This window comes from Fundulus heteroclitus, chromosome 18, assembly GCF_011125445.2.
Source record: "Fundulus heteroclitus isolate FHET01 chromosome 18, MU-UCD_Fhet_4.1, whole genome shotgun sequence".
Taxonomy (NCBI): domain Eukaryota; kingdom Metazoa; phylum Chordata; class Actinopteri; order Cyprinodontiformes; family Fundulidae; genus Fundulus; species Fundulus heteroclitus.
Window position 1 is genome coordinate 37171437 of NC_046378.1, and position 22639 is coordinate 37194075.

The following is a 22639-nucleotide window of genomic DNA, read 5'->3' on the forward strand; positions in this document are numbered from 1 at the left end:
GGAGAAAGGTATGTGGGAGGAGAGTGACAAGTGGCTGTTCGTACCATGCTGTGAACTGTGACTCCATTTCCTTGTTGGGGGGGATTGGGAGGGTGGGAGGGGGCTTTGCAACAACAGCTCCAAAAGCCGCTAGCCGCTCAGCCGATGGCATGGAGAGAGTCGAATTGGCCAGAGGTCACAGGAGCTGACGGTGGAATCATGGTGGATGCAAAAGGTGCAGGTGTTGGTCGGATGACTCTGGTGCACAGGAGGATTGTGGGTAAATGGAAATGCCATAGAGTTGAACCCTGCCCGTTCTTGATTGGAGGGGAGGCGCCAAAAGTTTTGAAAACCCTGATTGTCTTCAGTTCTAGTGCTGCTCTAACGTGTAAAGCCAAGCCCTCTAGAACCCTCAGTGGAAACGTCACAGCCAGGAGCCATGCTGGGCGAGCTTTAACTCTCAGAACTTACCTCTGAATAGTGCATCTAGAGCATTATCCAAAGCAAAAGACCCCTCCTGTTGCTGACTCTTCAAACAAATGCGAGCATTTACTGCTTTAGACTAAAAGGTGTTACTTTGCTTCAATGATTTATTTTACCCATAACCATGTACAAATAAACAAAACCTTTACAGCTTTGTATGGTCACACATTTAGCATTCATTGGTCCAAAAGCACTCCCCACGGGCGACATGGAAATTTAGACACCGACTGATTTCTAGCGTCAGGCATCTTAATGTTGCGCTGACGTCACAAATGTACCATCCATTCTAACAGTTTCATTGCAAATAAAATAGTCACATGCAATGATTGAAAAAAATTACATTACCTCATGTCACATAGAAAGTAAGCGAAAAGTTCCATTATTTAGAAATAAGTACTCTTCAGAGATTTGTCTCTCTCTCTTCTTCTTCTTTTTTTTTTTTTTAAAGTCCTACACATTCTGTCAACAGCGTTGTTGGTCTCATTTGGGTTGTAAACATAAGTTACAGTGCCGAGCTTCGTTCAGCGGGCCGCGTACCATCTCAGAGAGAATTGGTCAATCGATGCTATCAATCAGCTGATCGAGAAGAATTGGTCAGTGGTCAATCGGGGAATACAAATGATTTTCTCATAGGAGGTCACGATCGTCTTTGGGCTCAGTTTGGGGGCAACAAGACACCAGTGAGAGACTGGAGAACAGACTAAACAGTCAATCTGCGTAAGACACCCTGAGAATCACAACTACGTTTCCTTCATCTCTCCTCCCTACCTTCCTATCCTCTCTTTTTTTTTTCCCCCTCTAAGAGCAAATCATATGCAGGTGGGCGTGGCTTCGTCAGTTGGGCAATATGACTGGTCGGTGGGTCGGTTTGTTGTGGTGGAAGCCAGTTGCATGGCAACTGGCTCCTCTGTTGTTGGCATGGAAACAGGTTAAGGTGGATTCTGACCTGGTAAAGGTAGTATGCAGCACGTACGGTATGAACAATAGGATGCAGTATGCAGCTCTGGCCAAAAAGAATAATCTTGAGTTGAAAAATTAAAACGTTGATGATTTTAAATGAGTGAAATGGTGTAAAAGGAAAAGAAGTGCACCTCATGGAGATTAGAGGTTCAAGCTTACCTAAATGCTATTCTGACACATTGAGATTTTTTTTACACATCTGCCACGCAAATTTCTGTCCCCAGCCGCTGGACGATACAAATTTATTTTTGTTGCACAACAACTACGTCTGCTTTCGTCAGAAAAAATATATATAGTCCCAGTAAAACTGTTCCCAGAGATGCATGTGGTTTCCCCAGAGCAACAAGGACACGTTCTCCTTTACTGGAAGGTTCCTATGGAGGATTTTAGGTCTTAAGGCTGGGAGCATCGCCACAGACTGACTCTCATTCACCTCCACGGCTTTGGAGGCAGAAATCCAAGAGACAGATATGTTAAAACTGCCAAACACTTCGTTTAGTTGAACCTCTTGAGAATCAAACTGCCTGAGGCGCACTTGTCTGGAATTATGGCGGCCTTTGTTTTGGGTTGAAACCCTTTGGGAATCTACAGGTTGAAAACACTCTCCACAAGCTTTTATCCCCAGACCTGTCAGTATGTAACAGTAGATTGTGACAGTAGTATGTTATCGATGGAGAACATCACATGGGGCTGACGGTGGTGTGCAGCAAAGGATGGCGCAGGGGTAGGCGGTAGTGGTGGACAGTGATTGGTTGATTTGGTTGGTCAGGTGACTGAAGGGGTTATGGACAGTCGAGTTGAGTCAGATCACATGATGAGGGTTTGCAGCTATAACGTCAGGAGGTTCCATCAGGGAGCATGGAAGCCTGACAGGTTTTAGCTTTTGGTGGACACTGGACAGAAACACCCACCCCAAACCCCACCCTCACAGAGCTAACACACACACGCACACACACACGCACACACACGCCCACGCACGCGTGCAGACACACCACCGCAGACATGCGTCCAAAGGCAAGTTAGCAGAGCAACACATGCACGCATTTCCCACACCGCTCAGCAACACGCATCCCTCACACGAACTTGCATTCGCTCCCACCCCGGACTTGCGATGTGTTACTGTGATGATGCAGAGTGTGGTGGAAGGTGAAGAATAAGACAACGGAAGACAGGTGATGCTAAAATGAACATTTATAATGACTGCTGTTGCTGTCGCAAAATAAGAATCCTTAAAAAAAAGACCTCATATATATATTAGCACTAGATTGCCCACTTCACTGGTAATCCACAAGTCAAGAAACACAACTCACTAGTTTTTTTTTTTTTCGCTTTACAAACACAATGCTACAATTACATTAAATATTCAATAATCTTTAAGTCAGTTAATGAATGTTGTTAAAAGCAACCACTAAGATACTAAAAAATAAAAACAAAACAATAGTATTAATTCACCTTTTTTTTTTCCAGTCATTCCCTTTTCTTGTTGCGGCGTTATTTATTAATAGTATATCAATAATAGTCTGAGAAATAAATAGCTCATGTGGTGTTCTCAGGGCGATGGGGCAGGCAGCATAAATCAAGAGTGGAGCTGAGAGCAATGCGATGAAATGGTGGAGTTGAAACTCACTCGGTTATTTTTTTTTTTTCCCAAAATGTCTCGATGCAGAGGCGAAACATGGAGGTGTGATCCGAGTTTGGTTCTGCAGGCGACCAGGTGGTTGAGCGGCGCCCGCAGACGATCTCTTGGACGTAAACTACGGCTGTATTGCAAGAGGGGAACTGATATGCTTCTTTTAAAAAATAAAAAAAATAAAAAATGACATTCAGTTCCAGAGGATTCTTTTTCCCAACACAGAGAGGAGCCGAGTGCGTATTTGAACGATGATATGTCTCTAACACTATATAACTACGGCTTGATAATAAAACATACTAACGCCACTACAACTCACTGTTAGAGAGAACATCAACAAATGCACGTGAAGAAAGCCTACGTCGAGAGCGGCTTGGACTAGTACTCGTGGGTTAGTAACTGCTTTCTGACGAGCCGACAGGAAAGCTAAGAGCGCACACAGGAGGAAAATCAACACTAACGACAACAGCACAGGGCAACACAGTAGAACTACCAGAGGCGATTATACAGGCACACCTAGCTACGGGGTTCAGGAGTGGCATGGCGGCCTCCACGAGTTTCTCTCTTTATGCTGCCGGCCCCTTTCTGCTTATTAACACTTCTCTCTTTACAGCTTGGCAAAACTCTGACAAAAAAATATTTACAATGAGAGAGAGAGAGAGAGAAAAAAAAATGAAATCGTGGAGAAACAGTTTCTTAGTGTTTTAATCTTTTTTCTTGTTTGTCTGCGTTTCCTTTTTTTTTTTTTGGGATCTTTTTCTTACTTTCGTGATATTTTTTTGTTCTTTTTTTTTTTTTGTTCCTTTTTGACTTGTATCTCAGAGAAATGTCCCCCAATGATGAGCAACAAACAAACAAACAAAAAAGAAAGAAAAAAAACAAATCCAATCATATCAGCTAGCAATTGCACAGTCTCAGAGAGGTTTTGGGGATGGAATGGAGAGTTATCGTCCAAACAGTTGGATGAACACAGAAGTGGGGTAGGAGGAGGAGGAGGAGGAGGAGGAGGAAGGTCAATAAAGTTCATGAGGGGGTGAAAAGTTCAAAAAGTTCGAGAGGACAGAGGATGGCTGCTCAGCTGACGGTGCGTAAACACTCCCCACACACACCACTGCACGGAGGGCGGTGCATGTGTCGGCGTGCGTGGTTTTGGATGTTAAACGACAAACAGAAACAAAAAAATAGATAAAAAAAAAAATCATCATTAGAAAATGGAGTTTTTGAATCTTTCCCACTGAGAAAAATCAAATGGAGCGAGAGCGAGAGGAGAGGGATTACAGAGAAAGTAATAGAAAAGAGGTGTGGGGGAGGGGGGGGGCAGATACAGAGAGAGGAGGGAGGTGAGGCGAGTGGAAGGTGCCCCCGACACCATGGCACACAATCAATGGAGTCCAACAGGCTGAAGAAATGACAGAGTTAGGAAAGCAGCTGGCATGAGCGGTAGGGCTGTTGGTTTTTTTTTTTTAGGTTGAGAGGCAGGACAGTAGGTAGGTAGCCAACCTGCGGAGGGGTTAATCCTTGTGGGTGTGGGGGGTGGGGGGAGGAGGAGGAGTGGGAAGGAGGAGGAGAAGGTGGTGGTGGTGGTAGAGGGGGGGGGGCAAAAGGTGCTGTTCAGTCGAGACGTCATGAGCGACATCATGTTATGAGGGCGGAGCATGCTGGCTTCATGGGTGCTTCCAGGATGGATGTCCAAGACACAAGAACAACTCAAAGAAACGCTTGGAATGGTAGTAGTAGTAGTAGTAGTAGTCGCTGCTGTCATTTTTGTTTTCCTCTCTGTTCTATTTTGGCACTCGAGAGAAGAGACTCGTGGGAGGCGGAGGAGGAAAGTGTGTGCTGCGAGTGTATGTTTGGGCGAGGAGGAGGAGGAGGAGGAGGAAGAGTGGGCAGTGAAAGTGCACATAAAGAGGGCATGGAGTGTGTGTGTGTTTGTGTGTTTGTGAAAAAAGGGTAAACAGGCTACACACATAAATGGCATTTCGTTAAAACAGGTTCGGGTTAGAGCATACAATACAAATCAAAACCAGGGAGGTAAGTAAATTAAAAAAAAAAAAGAGCGAGAAGAAGAAACAGAAGAACAGTGATGTGACAAATGCAGTCTACAGTTGCTGGTGTTTCAATGGGGACCAAGTTTTGGGTGAAGAGGAAGGGGGTTGGGGTGGGGGGGTGGGGGGGTGGGGGGGGGTGAAGTCCTTTCTATACACTGTGGATGTTGTTTGAAGGGGGGCGGCGTGGCTGTGAGCGGGTTTCTAGAGGTAGGTGGAGCGGAGGGGCCGAAAAAACAAATCAGAAGAAGCTATGAGCTCACCTCTCGAGCAGGTAAGGGGGGGTTAAAGTAGCATTTTCTCTACACATCACAGTTAAATTAAAACCATGGAAAAAAAACAACAACTGTATGACTTATCAGCTATCAACAGAGACACCATGAGCACAGAGCTGACCTATAGCGGACAGACCCAGAGAGAAGGACAGAAGGAGCATGCACATCTAAACACACATCGATGCTAAAAACATCTACAGTAGTCTTACACAGCAAACCCCCCCCCGCCTCAGCTTGGCCTGCCATGCACAGTGTCAGCAGAGAGTTTAGTGCAAACATAGAACTCGGAGCAAGAATGGGAATGTTTGGGTCAGGATCCAATACCTGACACCAATGAAAGCGCTGTCTAACATGAGAAAAAGATAAATGACAGAGTCTGTGGTTACAAAATTAAATCCTTACAACGTTCATGCTGAAGCCAATAAAGCAAATAGAGGATGTGTTGGGATTTAAAAAAAATCCCCACTGGAACCGTCCAGGCTTGTTTCTCTCTGTGGAACCTGAGCCTTGGACTGGATCTTAAGGGAGCCTAGACTAGAGATGCACCGATCGGGCTTTCTCTGGCCGATACCGATTTCTGGTTTTCCTCTAAGGACTAAACAGCTACAAACTCATTCGTGTTAGCTTAGCTTTGCTTCTGGGATTAAATGTGGCAAACATCTGCAACAGCTGGAGTAAATGTGCTCCAGGTTTCTTGACCGAGGTTGAAGGGATTACAAGAAGATCCCTACTGAGCCATCAAAGAACAAGTCCTTGGAAGGCATCGACTGATCAAAGATAAATCCGTTTACTAAGATTTACAAAAGGTTCAAAACGGCAACGCTTTCCCACCATAACGTTACCAAAGTTTAAGGCTCTTCTAGTTAGACGCCACAGTGGCTGGAGTTTCCTACTGCTTGGTGCAGCATAGAGTAATCTAGCGCTTCCCCTCATCCGCCTGTTGCTGCGGACTGCCGCTCAGATGGCTGAAAGTACAATAATAAAAATATTTCCACCGATGAACCAGCTGTGATCAGCTTGTTACTCTCGTATTACTCTATAAACAGGAGAAGTGTAATACAATATAATGTTCTGTGCAATTAGCAATATATTATTGCCTATGTCTAGGTGTGAAAATAACAGTAAACAACTACTGTTACTGTAGTATAATAACTCATGGTATTATACTGTATGAGGGTCATTCAGTGCCTATCTCCTAACCTCGGATAGGATTCAGTGGGGGGAGAAAACAGACTGATAGTGTGAAAATCGTCCGGTTCCAATCAGCAGATCGGTGCATCCCCAGTGAAAAACACGAACCGTCCCCAGTTCTGCGCCCAGGCTCCCAGGGAGGACCAGCAAACGTGGCGCAGGGGAGTTTTACCTCCTCCTCCTCACGCACTGTTCCTGGATCCCTCCTGAACTGTTTTAGCAGTTGCATCAATGCCAGGACAAGCCGGAGATCGAGTGTGGGGGGTATAAGAGGACACGCGACAGAGAGTGTCCACAGGTTAGTAATGTTAGAATACAAAGCCACACAGAAACACATGGAAGCTCCTGCAGCAACAACAGTTGTCAGAAAAGTGAAACTTATGAAGTGATGAGAACATTCGTGGACAATCTCTGTCTAGATTTGAAACTAAATCCTAATGGATATATAGATTTTGCACTTACATTTTTATTTTTTTTTTATTCCAAGCTCGCTCAAGATATAACTAAAGAAAGTCTTAGATTTGTTCAAGAGCTTTGTTCGTGTCCCTCTTAGGAAGGTTTAGTCAGTTTAAACTCTGAAAAAACTTGTTTTGTAACAATAAAATCAAACATGTAGCGCGCATGTTTGGCAGCTTTAACACAACTGCATGGCATAACAACAACAGTCTGAACGCATGGAAAACAATATCAAAATGCTCTACCCTTGTCGACATGCAGAGATTTGTTTCAGAAAATCAACGACACACACTGCCTATTTTTTTATTTGCTTGTTTTTGTTTCTTAGATTTTTTTTCCTTTTTTTTTTGTCCACGCTTCACTTTGATATCATGCAATATAGACGTGCAAAAAAGATAACATCTATTTCCACAAAATACATTTTATTTTATTTTTTTTGTCGTAACTATAAAAAGTTTGTATTTAAGAATGCTATCTTAGTCACATTTTCTTTAGCATGACAATGCTAGCCTAGCGCTATGTTGATCGTTCTAGCCCCAGAGTTGTAGTGCTGTTGCATTCTGGGAGGTGGATCTCCCAGAGGTTCGGCTAACACTAACATGGCAGTCCCTTCTACAGCAGGAAGGACAAAAGAGGACTTTAACACAAAGTTATACTGAGGTGCTTCGTCTTGTATTCTAGCTAGTTCTTAAAAACAAATACGGGAACTTCACCCTTACTAGAAATATGGTTCATTTGGCACTTTTCACATTTTCTTCATATAAAAGGAGGTCTCTTCTTACCTAATGTTGTTCTGAATTAACACGTTTAGCGTTTTTAGCTCCTTCAAGAAATATTTTGGCACAAAATTAACTTATTGTCAGCATCTAACAGAGCGATATTTTTACGCTGTCCCTTAAAAACTAGCTGCTCCAGCTAAAAAGGACAGGTTTCCGATATGTTTTAAACTTGTCGTCTCAGTACATCAGTTATAATTAAATAGCAGCATTTCCACAAATTTAAAAAACAAAAAGGAGGAAAAAAAAAAAGATGTACTTTTGTAAACCTATCCAACATCTACGGTTAAATCCAAAAGCTCCTATGCGGCAGACAGAGGATAAGAGACGGGACAACACGATATGCCGACACGAGTATTGCTTCCAGTACTTGTCACATTTTTATTTCAGCCTCCTAGCGTTGAGATAACTAAAAGAATATTTTAAGGTTTGATCGATGAGATGAAATAGAAATCCTTCCATCGTTAGTCTACACAGTAAATGTTTAAGCTCTTCTCCCTCTGAGAGGAAACAGTGCTGTGCTGCATGCGTGCTTTGTGCATATTGCACGTTCAGCTTACACAGATATTCTTAAATTGACAAATTTCAAATCATGAATCTGTGAAAAGGTACGACTCGACTCAAACAAATTGTTGTTCCTTCGAGAAATAAGAGAAGACATTATTTTTTTGCTTACAAAACAGATGCAGCACAGTACGTGTTCACTGCAGCGTGGGAGCGCAAAACCTTCCTGTTGCTTCTTTTTTTTTTTAACGTTTACCGTGAGATCCAGTCAAACCCCGGACAAAGTCAAAATACTACCTCATGATATGTGTTTGTGCAATAAGGGATTCCAGCTTCATTAGCAATGCTTAGCTCCAGTCACAAAGTAAAATACACTGATCTAAACTGCACACTGCTAGTGTTTTCTTGGCACTGCGTCCTGCCAGCTCTCGCTTCTTCCATCGCCGCGGTCCTCGGGAGGACCGGCTCGGTCTGAGGCCTTTGCTGGGGCAAGCAGCAGACATGCATCGATCGGAACACCAGACATAGTCACCCATGGAGCGATGTGTTAGGAGGAGAAGTGGGTGTCAGAATGGGAGTGCACTGGAAAACTGAGGACGGGTGGGAGGGGTGAGGAGAGTGTGGATGGTGTTAGATGGGAGTAAAGAAGCCTCCTTACCAAGTTGTGGAGATTTAAACCCTCACTGGCGCTCCAACAGAGAACGGCGCAATATTTCGTTTGGCGTCAGATTGTTGGTCTTTTTGTTGTTTTTCTTTTCTTTCTTTTTTTTCTTTTACTAAACAATCAAAAGTTTCCCTTCCCTCGTCTGGCTGTTTAGGGAGAAGAAAATCAAAAGCACACCCTCCTCAGTTTTAGCCTTTTTTACATTCTGTCTGAACTCTTGTTCGGACCTAATATCCTTCCAGGGATTCGCCTATTGGATCGTATAAAAATTCAATATAAAATACTGAGCTGAAAGTATATTTTCGTAGAATTTGAACCAGCCTCCTTAACCTGCTGCTGGACGCCCAACACTTCCCCGTCGTCCTGCCCTGCCGTCGCACGGAGAGAGCAGGGAGGCCGACCTGACCTAAACCTCGACTGATTGATCCTCTTCATCGACCTAGTCTCTTTCCGCTCCTTTATGAGTTCAGATTTGACATGCTTTGTCATGAAGTTCTTCATATGCATTCTACATATATTTCATATATGTGGATTTGTGTTTTGTTTTTCCCTGCCAGTCATGATGCCGTCTGCAGCACACATCCCCTGACCTCGTAGGCCGAGAAAACTGCTTCTCTAGCTTCACAGTGCATTAAGACAAAATAATAATTATAATAATAATAATAATTCAGTGTACTCCGATTCTTTAAAAAAAAACAAAAAAAAAAACACAACACAAACAAAATATATTCAAGACAATAAACAACAGCATCTTCAGCAGCCTTGTGGGTCTACAGTGGGCAGTAAACGGACGGGAGCTCTGCTCCCTGGGTGCGAGTTGAAAATCTGTCATCTGGCCTTTACCTTCTGGCAGTTGGACGGTTGCTTGATAAGGGCGAGCTTCGGCGAGGTTATTTATCTCCTTTACTGATATGCATGCTGCCGTCAAAGAGCAAATCTGCGCTCAAGGCTTTGCAGACTTCGCCGTGGACCCCAGACAAATGACATTCCCTCGTCCCGTTTCAGTGTTTTTCGTCCTACTCAACGGCCGTGTTTCCTCAGTAGTATGCTGTTAGTCTTAAGTGCTCTTGCTTGATCTGGTCTGTGGTTTGGTGGTTAAACTAAAGGGGCTTGGAAGACCGCAGGCCGAGAAGCAGCGGTTCGGCCGAGACCGAGTCTCAGCTCGACGGCTCGCCTAAATTATTCATCTTAGCTGCAGGTTTGCGCTGAAGGCAAACGACAACAGGGCATTTCTCCGCAGCTACAGACAGCGGTGATATTTTGCAGCATGAGAAGGAGTAGCTGAGCAACAGAAACAGGTATTTAAGGTTAACATAGCTGCACTGCAGTCTGTGGTGTGAGTGGTTTAGATAGTTTCCTGCTAAACTAGAAATCCTCCTTTAGGCTGCGCAAAAGATATGATGAATTCCCTTTTGTAGCACCAAATCCGGCATTGAAATGTTTCCTTTCCGCGTGTTCATGTGTGTGTGTGTGTGTGTGTGTGTGTGTATTCCCTGTTCTGCTCGTTGACTGGATATATCACTCTAAGGATCTTACTGCCTGGGGCTGCTTCTCTTACTGGACATAAATAAGACATATATTACACTATTTGACATTACTATTCCTCTTCAGTCCACTTACAAGAAAACAAAAGATTTAAACCAAAACAAATAGTCTCATTTACATTCATGTCAACCTGAATTCACAGATTAAAAAAAAAAAGAAAAAAGAAAAAAAAAAGAAGACTGCGCTTTATGGGGTCGATATCATTAATAAATAGCGACAATGCTGATGATTCCTGCAGTAATAAGACAATATCGTCATTAGTATTATTATTATTATTATTATTATAGGAGACTACAGAGGTGCGGGCGAGCCTGCGCGTGTGCCGGACATGGCATCTTTAGGCGTCGCACCACATACGCGTCATCAGCGTGTGCCAGAACACTGGCGCCACATGTGGAGGGCGGAGCGTGCCGCCACACTCCTGCAGGGCTGCGCAGGTTGTAGGGTAGCGTGTGCGTGGGTAGCGTGTGCAAAGGAAGAAACGCCCTCCTCTGCCTGCACCTCACGACCCCCCGCCCCCCTGCACCTCACGACATCCACCTCATCCCTCGGCTGTTTTCGCCCAGGAGGGAGGAGAAATCATACGCGGAGCTGGAAGGAGGCGGGTCGAGGACGTTTCTTTCCTCACACACTTGGCTAAACTTTTGCAATCTTGCTCTTTTTCACACTGTTAAAAAAGGGGGAGGGAAGAAGCAAGGTGGGGGTGGGGGTGGGGATATCTGCTGGAGTAGGGGGGGAAAAAATTTCCTGGAACAAAAGGCGAAAACCTGTCGGAGGATACGGCGTGTGGGCTGGAGGGGAAGGGATGGGTGCGGTGTGGATCCGTACAGGATGTGGGAGGGTTGTACCCTGTAAACACCAACCCTCCTCCTCACCGTACCCTGATCTCTCCCCCCACCCCCCCTGCACCCTGTAGCCCCTCAGGCAGTCTGCCTGTCTAAATGGCATTCAGCTCTGTCCACACAATACACAAACAGACAGCTTAATTTACTGAACAGAACAAAAACAATAGAACAAAACAAAACAAAAAATTTCCCAAAAAGGTCAAGACGTTAAGTAATAAAACCTTATTTACATTTTACACATTTTTTTTCTTGGTTTTTCAGCGTAATAACTCACTCCCCTCCCTCCTCATCTTCTCAGCACATTTTTGCTTTGAGTCAAAAAACCTTTTTTTTAATATAGAATACTGAAAACACGCAGAAGAAAACGGCGCAAACGATTCCTTCCAATATTCTTTCTCTCCTCTCCTTTTCCATTTTCCCTTTCGCTTTTTTTTTACTCTCCTCCCCCAGGCCCCCATTCCTTTTTTTTTTCCTCTTTTCCTCCTCATTTCTCATCGGCTGTCAGATTTAGCCCACCTTTTGTGGGTTGGTGGCGCGTACCCCCTGCTCGTAGGTGATCCGCTGGCTGATCAGGTACTGTGCGGCCTGCGTGGCGGCCTGGGATCCTGTGATGGTCACCTTCCTGTTCCGGGTTCCCGGGATGAACTCGCCTTTCTTGGAAATCTGGATCCGGGCACCCGTCAGCTCCTGGTACTCCACTAGCGTCTTCCCTCCTTTCCCCAAGATGGCGCCGACAAGGTTTTCTGGGACGGCGATCTCAACCACTTCCTTTGCTCCCTCCGCTAGCTTCTCCGTTGCCAAAAGAGACGACGCCATCAGTGGAGATGCTGCACTCAAGTAGCCGTTGGTGGCCCCCGTAGCAGCCGCCAGGGACCCCAGAGAGAGGCCTCCAAGACTGGCGGCAGAGTGAGCTGCACTGGTAGATGCGTCGCTGGCATACGACGCTAACAAATTAGCTGCGGCGGCTGCTGCCGGGTTAGCATTAGCTGCTACCGCAGCTAACACCCCCGAAGCGGCGGCGGGATTCAGCCCCAGGCCCAGAGAGTTGGTGTTGTAACCATAGCTGGCCAGGGTGTTGAGAGCGGACGTGATGGCGAGCAAGTCGTTGCCTGAGAAGCTGGACATGGTGGTTGGGAAGGCTCCGACCCCCGCCAAACCCGCCTGGCCAAGCAGAGAGGACGCCGTGGCTGCTGCAGCGGCCGCCGCAGCCGGCATCACCTCAGTGGAGTTGGCGTAGGGAGAGCCGGTGGGGTTAGAGTTGGCCACTGGCCCTGTGATGTTGGAGTAGGAGATGTTGAGGCAGGAGGAGCTCTGTGGGTCTTCCTGAATCTTCTGGATGATGATCTCCACGGCTTTGCGGTTCTGCTCTGGCTCGCCGCTGATGGTGACCACACGCTCCTGCAGGTTGATCCCCTCAGGTTTCTGGGACAGCTGCACCCATGCCCCAGACTGCTCCATCACCGCCTTGACCGTGGCTCCGCCTTTACCGATGATGAGCCCGGCTGTACTGTTGGGGACAATCAGCTTAGCCTGTTGGGAGGGATGGGGTTTAGGAAGGCAAAAACAAGGGGAAAAGAGTTAATAAAGTGAAAATACTATTTGCCACATGTCCGCAACAGTCAGCAAAGGATGCTAGAGAACAACCAAATCGAAGCTAACGCAGATGTTTTGGCAAAACAGGTTTTCTGGAGCATTTGCCCTCCCATATACATGTAAACTAAGCTTTTGGTGAGAAAAACAACATTTTTTTACGACAATTTTATAAAGAGGAGGGCTTAAATAAGGATGCCCATCAATATGAACTAGATCACCAAAGATTATTATTAGACATAGCGATAAAGCCAGTTTTGCTTTCTGTACCGGAAACCAGAAAAAATTAAGATCTTTCCGTATGTCCCAAAAGCTTGGATAAAACTGAAATTATAAGAAGCTATTGGTTAAGAGCAAAAAGGTAAGCCATGCTAGAGAAAAGACAATGTACAATGGTTTCAGAAGAGTCTTTAGCCTAGCACTGCTTTAGCCATGATAAGGATGTTTAAAGAAACATGTGAATGTCTCCACCTTGTGGCATTGCTTTGGTATTACACCATTTTCAAACGGCATCTCAGATTTGCGTTCAGATTTACTCCATGCTACCATTATTGGAGGCAAAAAAAACAACAACACACTGCCACACCTATGATGAAACATGCATCATTTAAAGTCAAAATGCACAAAGCGGTGATTAAAACAGGACATTTCCATTGATGAATTCTTCTTATGGCTCAAGACTGAGGATGATTATGGCAGAAACCGGCATTTAGCAGTGTCCTTGAAAAAGAAAGGTGACAAAAAAGAGAACCAGAAGAGATGAGGTGAGGTGAATCATGTCTAAACGGTGACAAAAAAAAGAAAGGGACGTTTTTTAGCGGGTTGACACCACCGTGTATAAGGGAAATGAGACTGACTCGGACAATTACAAAGTGTGCAAAATGCTTTTTTTTCATTGCCTTGGTGAATAACAGAGCGAGAGAGAGAGCGAGAGGAGAGGTAGAAAGAGGTAAACAGAGTGGGAGGGAAGGATGGATGAGACAGAGGGAGTAGAAAGAGGAATGCTAAAGAGGCTACTTCTGTGGAAAAAAAATAACATCCACTCCCAGGGGTCAGCGCTGCCATGGAAACACAGCTTCGGCATTCAAAGGGGAGAGAAAGGCAGCGGGGCCATGGTACGCGCACAAAGATGCAAAAAACACCATTTTCTCTGCCGAATGCACTGCTGCACGTCTCTTTTTTATTTTACATGCAGAAGTTTTGTATCTTTGATGGTCAGGGTTAAACTGATCGTGATCTGCTGGGGAATGAGATCATTGCAGAGAAAAGTTAGCGCACTCACTCCGGAGAAGGTTGCAAACATTTCCACAGCGTTGTTCACGCAGCTCACTGAGGAAATTTATTTATACACAGAGAACATGTGGGAAAAAAGAAAATGGTGACGTTCCAGAAGCTGGACATGTCTCCCCCCAAAAAAAATAAAAGCCTGGAAGCTGACAGCAGCCCTGAAGCAGCGGCAGGAAGTTCTGGTTGTGATCGACCTTTCTTTTAAGCAAAGGAAACAAAACACAAAAATCGTCCAAAACCTTGAGGTTGGTTGATGTGGGAGTGAATTTCTGATGGACCTAAAATCGAATCTGTGCTCAACATCTCCAAAATGAAAGTAAAAATAGTGAAACAAAGTGGTGGCAGCGTCATGCTCTGGGATTCATTCTCATTTGATTAAACTGAGTTTTTTTTTTTTTTGCCAAAGTGAATGAGATTATCAGAAACCTTCAGGCTGGAGATGAAGAGGGATTTTATTTCTCAGCAATAATATCCAGACATACATTCACATTCCACCTCGGAAAAGCCGATCCAGACTCCAGCACTACATTTAACATAATTTAAAACTTTTTGGGAACTTGTTCGGGCAGAGTTGGCATATATTGCTAAACCAAGACGAGGGGTCCAAAAAGGACCGGATGCTAAAACTAAATCAAAAGGTGTTTTTAGCTTTAATTATTTATTCAAGGGTGTGGACACCGGTTGCTGCACCGTTAATCTTTCAGTCTAGTAGATTTAGTTGTTCTCTGTTGAATTATACAGGATGAAAGAATTTATTATGATAAAAAAAGTTTACCACATAAAACTTGGCCTCTAACGGGAGTACACACATTTGAGATTCATTGCATTCTTCTGCATTATTCTGGTGAGTTTTGGTCATTTGCAATGACAAAAACTAAGTAAAAAACCTTGTTGATTACTAAATACAATTTTAAATCCTAAAGAAAAAAAAAATAACATATTTGGAATATTCGTAACTATATGTAAACGATCCCTTTACTTAATATACACTTAAAAATGCAGCTATATTTATTAATAACTCCACAACGTTGAGCAGAATTAAGGGGTTTTGGGATTCTGGCGGATTTTAAATGATAATTTACCTTTACTTATTTTGCCTGAGAGACATAGAGCACTACGTTGGGCGTGGATCAATGCAGAAGAGCCGTAATTTCGGCGTGGAACAGAACCAATCCCAGATCTGACGTCAGGAAGGAGGAGAACGTCTCTGCTGACGTACGCAGAGAATGACGCACCGCTCTGCTGCGGCTCTGACCTCGCACCAGAGGAAAAGTCTGCCACAACAAAACAAGCCCTCTCCCCTTCAGGTTGCTTGGAAAAGCACAAAAGAAACAACAAAAAACTGCTCCTGCATCATTGAATATTAGAAACTTTTGTGGACTTCTGCTGCAGCTAAGCAAAGGTGTCTGGTGAGCATTGATGACAGTTTTCAGTCCTAATCCTGAAATTGATGAATATTGTGAAAAAGAACAGGAAGGGGGAGGATGGATGATGTAATAAAGATTAAACAATCAACAACACTGACTATGTAATGCAAAACTATCCCCAAAAAAAAAGGAAAAATCGGTTAACCTTGCAAGAGAAACTCCAAAAGGCCATTCTCATTAGTTTCCTGTGACGGCCGGCTCTTTTATTCCTCTCCACGCCTCGCCTGTCCGCCGCAGCCGAAAGCCGCAGAGCGCACATGTGGCGACAGCCTCGACGCTGTTTGCCGCCACTTTGCTTCGCACGTCTCATTATCTGCACTGCAGCCTTCTCTCTCAGGCTGAGGCTGAATTTACATAGAAATAGAAAATTAGCCAGGGCGGCGCAGGAGGGAGCGGATTCAAACCCGCATGCTGCTTCAGCGTGACGTTTGTTTGGGAGGCGTCCGAGCTGCTCTGTGGGATCAACGGCTCAGGTTGTTGCTTTAGCTTTTCCCTGAAGGCAGAGGCGGAAGTCGCGGCTGGTTTGCGTTGATCGGTTAGTCGTCACTTTAACTCTCAAACACAGCGAGGGTCGCTCGACACGTCTGCTGGCGTCCTGCTGCCACCAGAGACTCTGAGGCGATCTGCTGCACAGATTCAGAAGAAGAGCAACGTGCTAACAAAGTGTTAGCTCCACTTTTCTGCTGAGCCTTCACGCTCAGAGCAAATCCAACATTAATGCACAAAACTTTGCTTTTATTAAGCCTTCCCCTTGAATCCACAAAGGGTCAAAATGAACAACTCCATGTATTCAACTTAAACTTTTAATAATTAGATCCACCTGCAGTTGCTACTAATCAGCCTCACCTGTCCCTCTCCCTATTTATATATATACCTGCCTCATTCAACCACTCCCTGCCAAATTAATGGAAATCAAACTGCAGGTAAGACTGCTAAGAGGCATCAAGAAGTAGAACCATTGATATGATGATTAACTTAAGTAAGACAGAAATTAAAAGTATCATTAAATGAAGAAAGGTGGCAAAAGCCAGGGGAAGAAGAGAGGAAAGGAAGATGGTTTTATTGGATTCAACGGAAAGTCGGAGAAACGAGGAAACGGGAACAGAAGAGAGGAAACCGTTATTTCAAGACTTAGAGTTGGACACGCATGACTAAATGACACACTAGCCAAAATAGGAAAACATATTTCAGGTAGACGTGAAAATGGTGGACAAGAAGAATCAGTAGAACATGTAGTGATGTGTTGCAAGAAGTATGAAGAAGACAGAAGGAACCTCACTATGGAGGAAGTTAAATTTGACCTGGTGGACATTCTGAAAAAAAAACAAGTCTTTCCAATATTTATTGAAACATCTAATAATAACCGGGCTAATTGGGAGGATTTAGTATTTATAAATAGATATCTTACATGTGTGTGTGTATATATATATATATATATATATATATATATATATATATATATATATATATATATATATATATATATATATATATATATATATACAAGCATATTTAGAAATAAATATTTCCAATCTGACCCACACTTCTCACCAGTTGGTGGTGGTAGATCAAACCCAAAAAGAAGTTTGTCATTCGCCAATAAACCTAAGAAGAAGAAGCACATCCGGTCTTGTCATGTGTTTTCTCACCGGTCTTTTCTCTTTTGCTCTGCCTGCTTTTCCTTTGACCTGTTCCTCACTAGTGGTGTTACTAGTGCTGGTGTGCGCTGCCTGGTTCAGGTTGTTCCTGAGGACACTGTGTCCTCACTCTACTGATTTCTACTGTTATCTAGTTTTGCATTTCAGCTTTTAACTTTTTGCTCTCTCTCTTTTTTCTTCATAGTAGGTACACCTGGTCTGACGTTCTGTTAGCTGAGACATCATCCAGAGAAGACAGATCATCTGCTATTATCATCTAATGTAGAACAGATTACTAGATCAATGTGTGCTTCTGTGCTTTTTTGTCTTCTGTAACGCCAGTCGGTCAAGGCAGATGACCGTTCATACTGAGCCCGGTTCTGGTTCTGCTGGAGAACCACCCGTTAATGGGGAGTTTTTCTTTCCACTGTCACTTCATGCTTGCTCAGTATGAGGGATTGCTGCAAAGCCATGTACAATGTAGACGACTCTCCCTGTGGCTCTACGCTTCTCCAGGAGTGAATGCTGCTTGTCGGGACTTTGAAGCAATCAACTGGTTTCCTTACATAGGACATTTTTGACCAATCTGTATAATCTGATTGAATTTGACTTTGTAAAGTGCCTCGAGATGACATGTTTCATGAATTGGTGCTATATAAATAAAATCTAATTGAATTGTGTCTCACTCTGCCCGCACTGGGGGCACGCTACCCTGTGTTCGGTTTGAATATCGGGTTCACTACGTTCCACCGTCACAAACCCGTTCTGTCGTTGTGGGACAAAAAGGAAAAGTTAGTGACTAGAACTTGTGAGGATGTTCAGCAACGATCCAGCAAATCCAGGCAGGTTTACATCAACGTGGACGGAGAGGATTGAACCAAAAAACAAATCGTACAGCTCAAAGCTTAACTGGACACAGTTTGATGATCCAACAGGACCACGATCCCAGATTTACATCCTAACTTCTTCAAGCTTGGCACGGCGGTGGTTTGAAACCTCTCCGTCCTACAGGTTAGAGTCACTTTAAAACACAACAGAAGGTTCTGGAGTGACTGGAGTGAGGAGCGGTGTAAAGATGACCTCTGGGTGGTCAGCTGGGTGTTTTTTTTACAGTAAAATGCCACGTTGCTGAAACATTTCTATGTTACAACTATCCTCCTGGACCAGAAATGTCATGTCTGGGAGGGATTGTGCAGTAAAAGCTCGGAGCATGTTCTGTGGCGAGTGGCGGGACAGCAATCCTTCTGTGCGGAGACGAGCCGGGTCTGGATTGATTGAAGACGAGGGATGAAATAAATGAGAAGCCACGGGAGCGCCGCGGAGATTTTTTTACCCACGGACCCTTTCATCCTCTGCGCTCGGCTGTGAAGCACGCACCGTGTTGGCGTGGAGGTGGGAGGATAAACAGTGGCGTGTCTGAATCCCTCTCGGTGCTAATGATCACATCTACCGTCTCCACATCCAGCTGATTCTCGGCTAATGAAGCTCTCCTTTCACCTCCACTCCAGCTCCCGTCTCCTCTTCTTTTTCTGCCTTTTCATATCCCTGTTTTGCCTTCTGTCTGGTTTTTCACAATTTTATGATGCATTTGCATTCCAGCCCAAAAAATCGTGTCTTCCACATGTAGCGACTCATGAATTTTACGGCATTTACAATAGTCGATTCCTACCCTGGCTTTAGACCCTCAGACTATCGTACACGAGACCCCCCCCCAGCATGCAGAGGATTTTAGTCATCTTTAAGTTGCTCTGAACAGGTATTGCTGTGGTGCAGCACAGATGAAATGACTGTCGGCGGCATGCACTCATCTTCTTTCAAACCGGGACGACTCTTTCCTGCTTTTTTGTTCCTTTTCTCTACATATTCACTCCGTTTGTGTCTAAATTTGCTGAACGGCGAGCCAAGTCATTAGTTCTTAAATCTCAAGTCTAAGTCATATGGTTTAAGTTTTAAGGGATAATGATCTACCCCTGAAACTAGAACCTAGAAAAGTGGTTTATTTAAACGGCACGTCTAAGCATCTTGGACTTACATCCTGAAGGCTTCCAGCTCTGCTATGGACCCAACCTGTTGCTTATTGGCAGCTGGCTCCCTAATCCAATCTCTGATTTTAATGAGAGCATCAAGTCATTTCAAGTAAAGACGCCCAAGTCCAAGTCAAGTCAAAAGTTTTTTTTCTGCTACAACCAAGTCAAGTCTGAAGTCATCAAATCTGTGAGTCGAGTCGTCAAGTCAAAGTCCACAACTCTGAAGTTTTCCCTCCCTTGTTCACATTTTCTGGGAGAAACCTTTCTGCAGAGGGCAGACGGTGGGTTTTTGGCCTCCATCCAGCTGCTGACCAGAATGTCCTGTTGCTGCAGCTGCTTTACTCCGGTCATAGGTCAAAGTCAATCTCCTGCGCATTAATCTACTCAGGCACACATTGGGAAGGGAAGTGTTGACTTCAGCAGGGATGTGGGCTTAGCAGATGAGTCCAAATCAATGCTGGCGGCAAACCGGGGATGATATGAGTTTGAAACTTGGAACGGGTTCAGGTTTAGGCTCTCGGACGTTTATGAAGGTCGAAAAACTGTTAAACGGATTAAACCCAGGTCCAGATTATTTCAAAACTAAAGATGGATATCATTTTAATTATTTAGAGGTCCTAGAAATTAGATCAATGTTGTGCCAATATGTTTTGATTTTCATCTTCTTTCTGTTTAGGAACTTTCTAAGTAGTGATCAATGACTTTCTGCTTCTCCGGCATAAATGTGATGTGAGACTTAATACCACATGTTTTAGCCACTGCTACTGAATGAACATCTGTGTTTATTATGACACCATGCAAAGAGTGCAGAATGGTGAAGGTGCTGCAATGCAAAAAGGGAACTAAAAGTAGGTAAAATCCTCTTGAAATTAGTGTATTTTTCATTGATTTGAGCTGGTAAATCAGACTATTTGCCAATGGAATAAGAGTTTTACACTTAAAATGAGAACAATTCATCTCCATCATCTTATTTCAGGTGCAGGATGTCTAATTATCTTATTTTAGCTGTAGGAATTCTTATTCCATTGGCAAATAGTCTTATTTAGCTGCTCAAATCAAGGAAAAATATACACATTTTAAGAAAATTGTACTTATTTTTAGTTCCCTTTTTGCAGTGTGATATATCTCCAAAAGTCACAGAAGTGGATCTTGGACTTACTAAGTCTCTAAAATATAAAACCTTGTTTTTTTTAGAGATTTGCCATTAAAGCTTTTTCAGTTGTAGCATCAATATAAAGAAATAAGGCTTGGTAAATGCTACCAAAACTTTAATTATAACCGAGTGCTTTGGTTAAATAAGACTAAGACTAAAGCTACATATGGTTTTCAAACTGTGGGATAAATATCTGGATAAGCGCCCTTTTTTATATCCACTGTTGAGTACGGTAGAGGATGTATGGTGGCGCGGGCCTCTTTCACTGGAAGCCTAGTTAGAGTGCATGGCATGATGGACTTTTTTAAAGTACTAAGGCTTTGGGCTGGGCGATATGGAAAAAAAAAATGCTTTTCATATCAGTCGATATTGATAAGCATGAAACAAATCACAATTTTTAATACGGCCGGATGCTAAAGAATGTCGACCATGTTGGGGCTGCTGTACAGGCGTTGTTTCCGGGTGGCTTAGCACTTGCCCTCGTCTGCCTGCTCTAGTGGGTGGCACTGGTTCAGGTGGTAAAACAGATCGGTGGTATTCCCCCACTTGGTCGTAACATGCGCTTGGGTATTTTGCATTTTGTTCCACTTTAAAGCAGCACCGTGTAACTTTTAGCCACTAAGGGTGCAAGGCTTGTAACGTCCAGGTTTAGCGCCCCTGAAGGCCGCTGGCAACACTGCACTGTTGGAAAATTAAACAGTCCCTGTCTGTGTTTTGGAATCTGATAGCAGATTGAGAAGTCATGGAGTTACTGCTAAAGACATCAGAGAACCAAAAAGATGTCGGATCAGGTACGTGTCATATCTGTTTTGTTTTGTTGTCACGGCAGTCTGAGCTCAGACTGCCGTAACCTTGAATGGGTCATGTGACCTTGAGTGTCTTCCGTCTTTTCCTCTTGGTTTTTCCCCCCTTTTTTTCAGTGATATCCTACTTTTAACCTGAAACATGCAAAACAGAACAGCAGCATGTCTGGTGTCTACTGCGCTGTCTGCGTCAACTTAACTTTGAAGCTGGAATAGAGCCAATCATGTGGCTCTGCTTCAGCGCAGAGCAACTCTTTTTATCGTTGGCCATTCATCTTGTCTGTATGTGGAAGGATCTATATCGTCCCTTTCTCACAAGTTAGACGAGGAAAAACGATTTCAAGACTTATGCTGCTATGGTTTTGTGGCCCAGTTCTACCGGGACGTTTTAAAATTAGAATCTGGTGACCTCTGCCAGAAAACGGACTTGGGTTGTCATGGGGTTCTTCCAGGAGGGATGATGATCGGAAACATATGACAGAGCTAAATCCTCTAGAAAAGCCGTGGACTGAGCAGAACAGCGATTGAGATGGATGATGCAGAGATCCCCTCTCCGAACGCGCCAAGCTGGTGAAATGTTACCGCATCAGGCTGTCAGGAGAGCTGCTGTCCCATTAGAAAAGGAAGCTTGTACAACAGCGGGGTACCAGTAAATGCTGCCTGCTGAGTTTGTAGAAAATCAATCATTAATGTCAGATATTGTTTCCCACTGAAGAAATGCCATCGAACCGAAGGTTAGCTTTTTCTTATATGTTCAGTGTGAGATGATGTAACTATAATAAATAATAACAAATAAGGATTTTTACAGTCTGGGAGCTAATAATCGTGCATCAATAATAGTCTCATTTGAGTTTCCACCTCACGACCAAAAAAGATGATCTGCTTCCAAAACCATTCAAACCGCTGTCCCAAATAGATCATTACGGCTCTCCTCTGAACCTGGTATTGGTAACCTCCTCCACAACGGGTTCTGGATTAGTCATTTTTAGACCTGTAATGTTGATAATGATGATCCATATTCTCATCCCAGCTATGTGCCGCGTGCCGTCCAGGTCACGCAGCTCCGTCGTCTCCGGATGCGAACACAGGCACACGGCCGGTGCCGAGGCAGAAACGTACAAATGAACACGCGTCTGCGGCTTTATCCGCACCTTTCTGAAAACCTGCGCCCTGCGCAGGGACAACTGAGCAAACAATCCCTGCGTGTTGTCTGTTATCTCTGCACACAGCAACGTGAACATGGAGAGCGACCGGAGGACGGCGGAACAACTGTCGAGGCTCTGGGAGGTTGAACTTTGAAGTCTTAAGCAGGGGACTTTAGCTTAATCTGCCCTCCACTGATCCACAGGCTTAGTCGCCTCT

General features: G+C 44.1%; 1 protein-coding gene across 2 annotated transcripts in view; it reads right to left on the minus strand.

The window, feature by feature from the left end:
* Positions 1 to 551: 551 nt before the first annotated feature.
* nova2 (NOVA alternative splicing regulator 2) overlaps positions 552 to 22639 on the minus strand; it is a 92712-nt gene continuing 70624 nt past the window's right edge. For both annotated transcript variants that reach the window (XM_012872480.3, XM_012872479.3), the window contains one exon: positions 552 to 12883. In XM_012872480.3, coding sequence (XP_012727934.1) covers positions 11861 to 12883 — 1023 coding nt within the window. In that variant the 3' untranslated portion in view covers positions 552 to 11860. The remainder of the gene's footprint in view (positions 12884 to 22639) is intronic.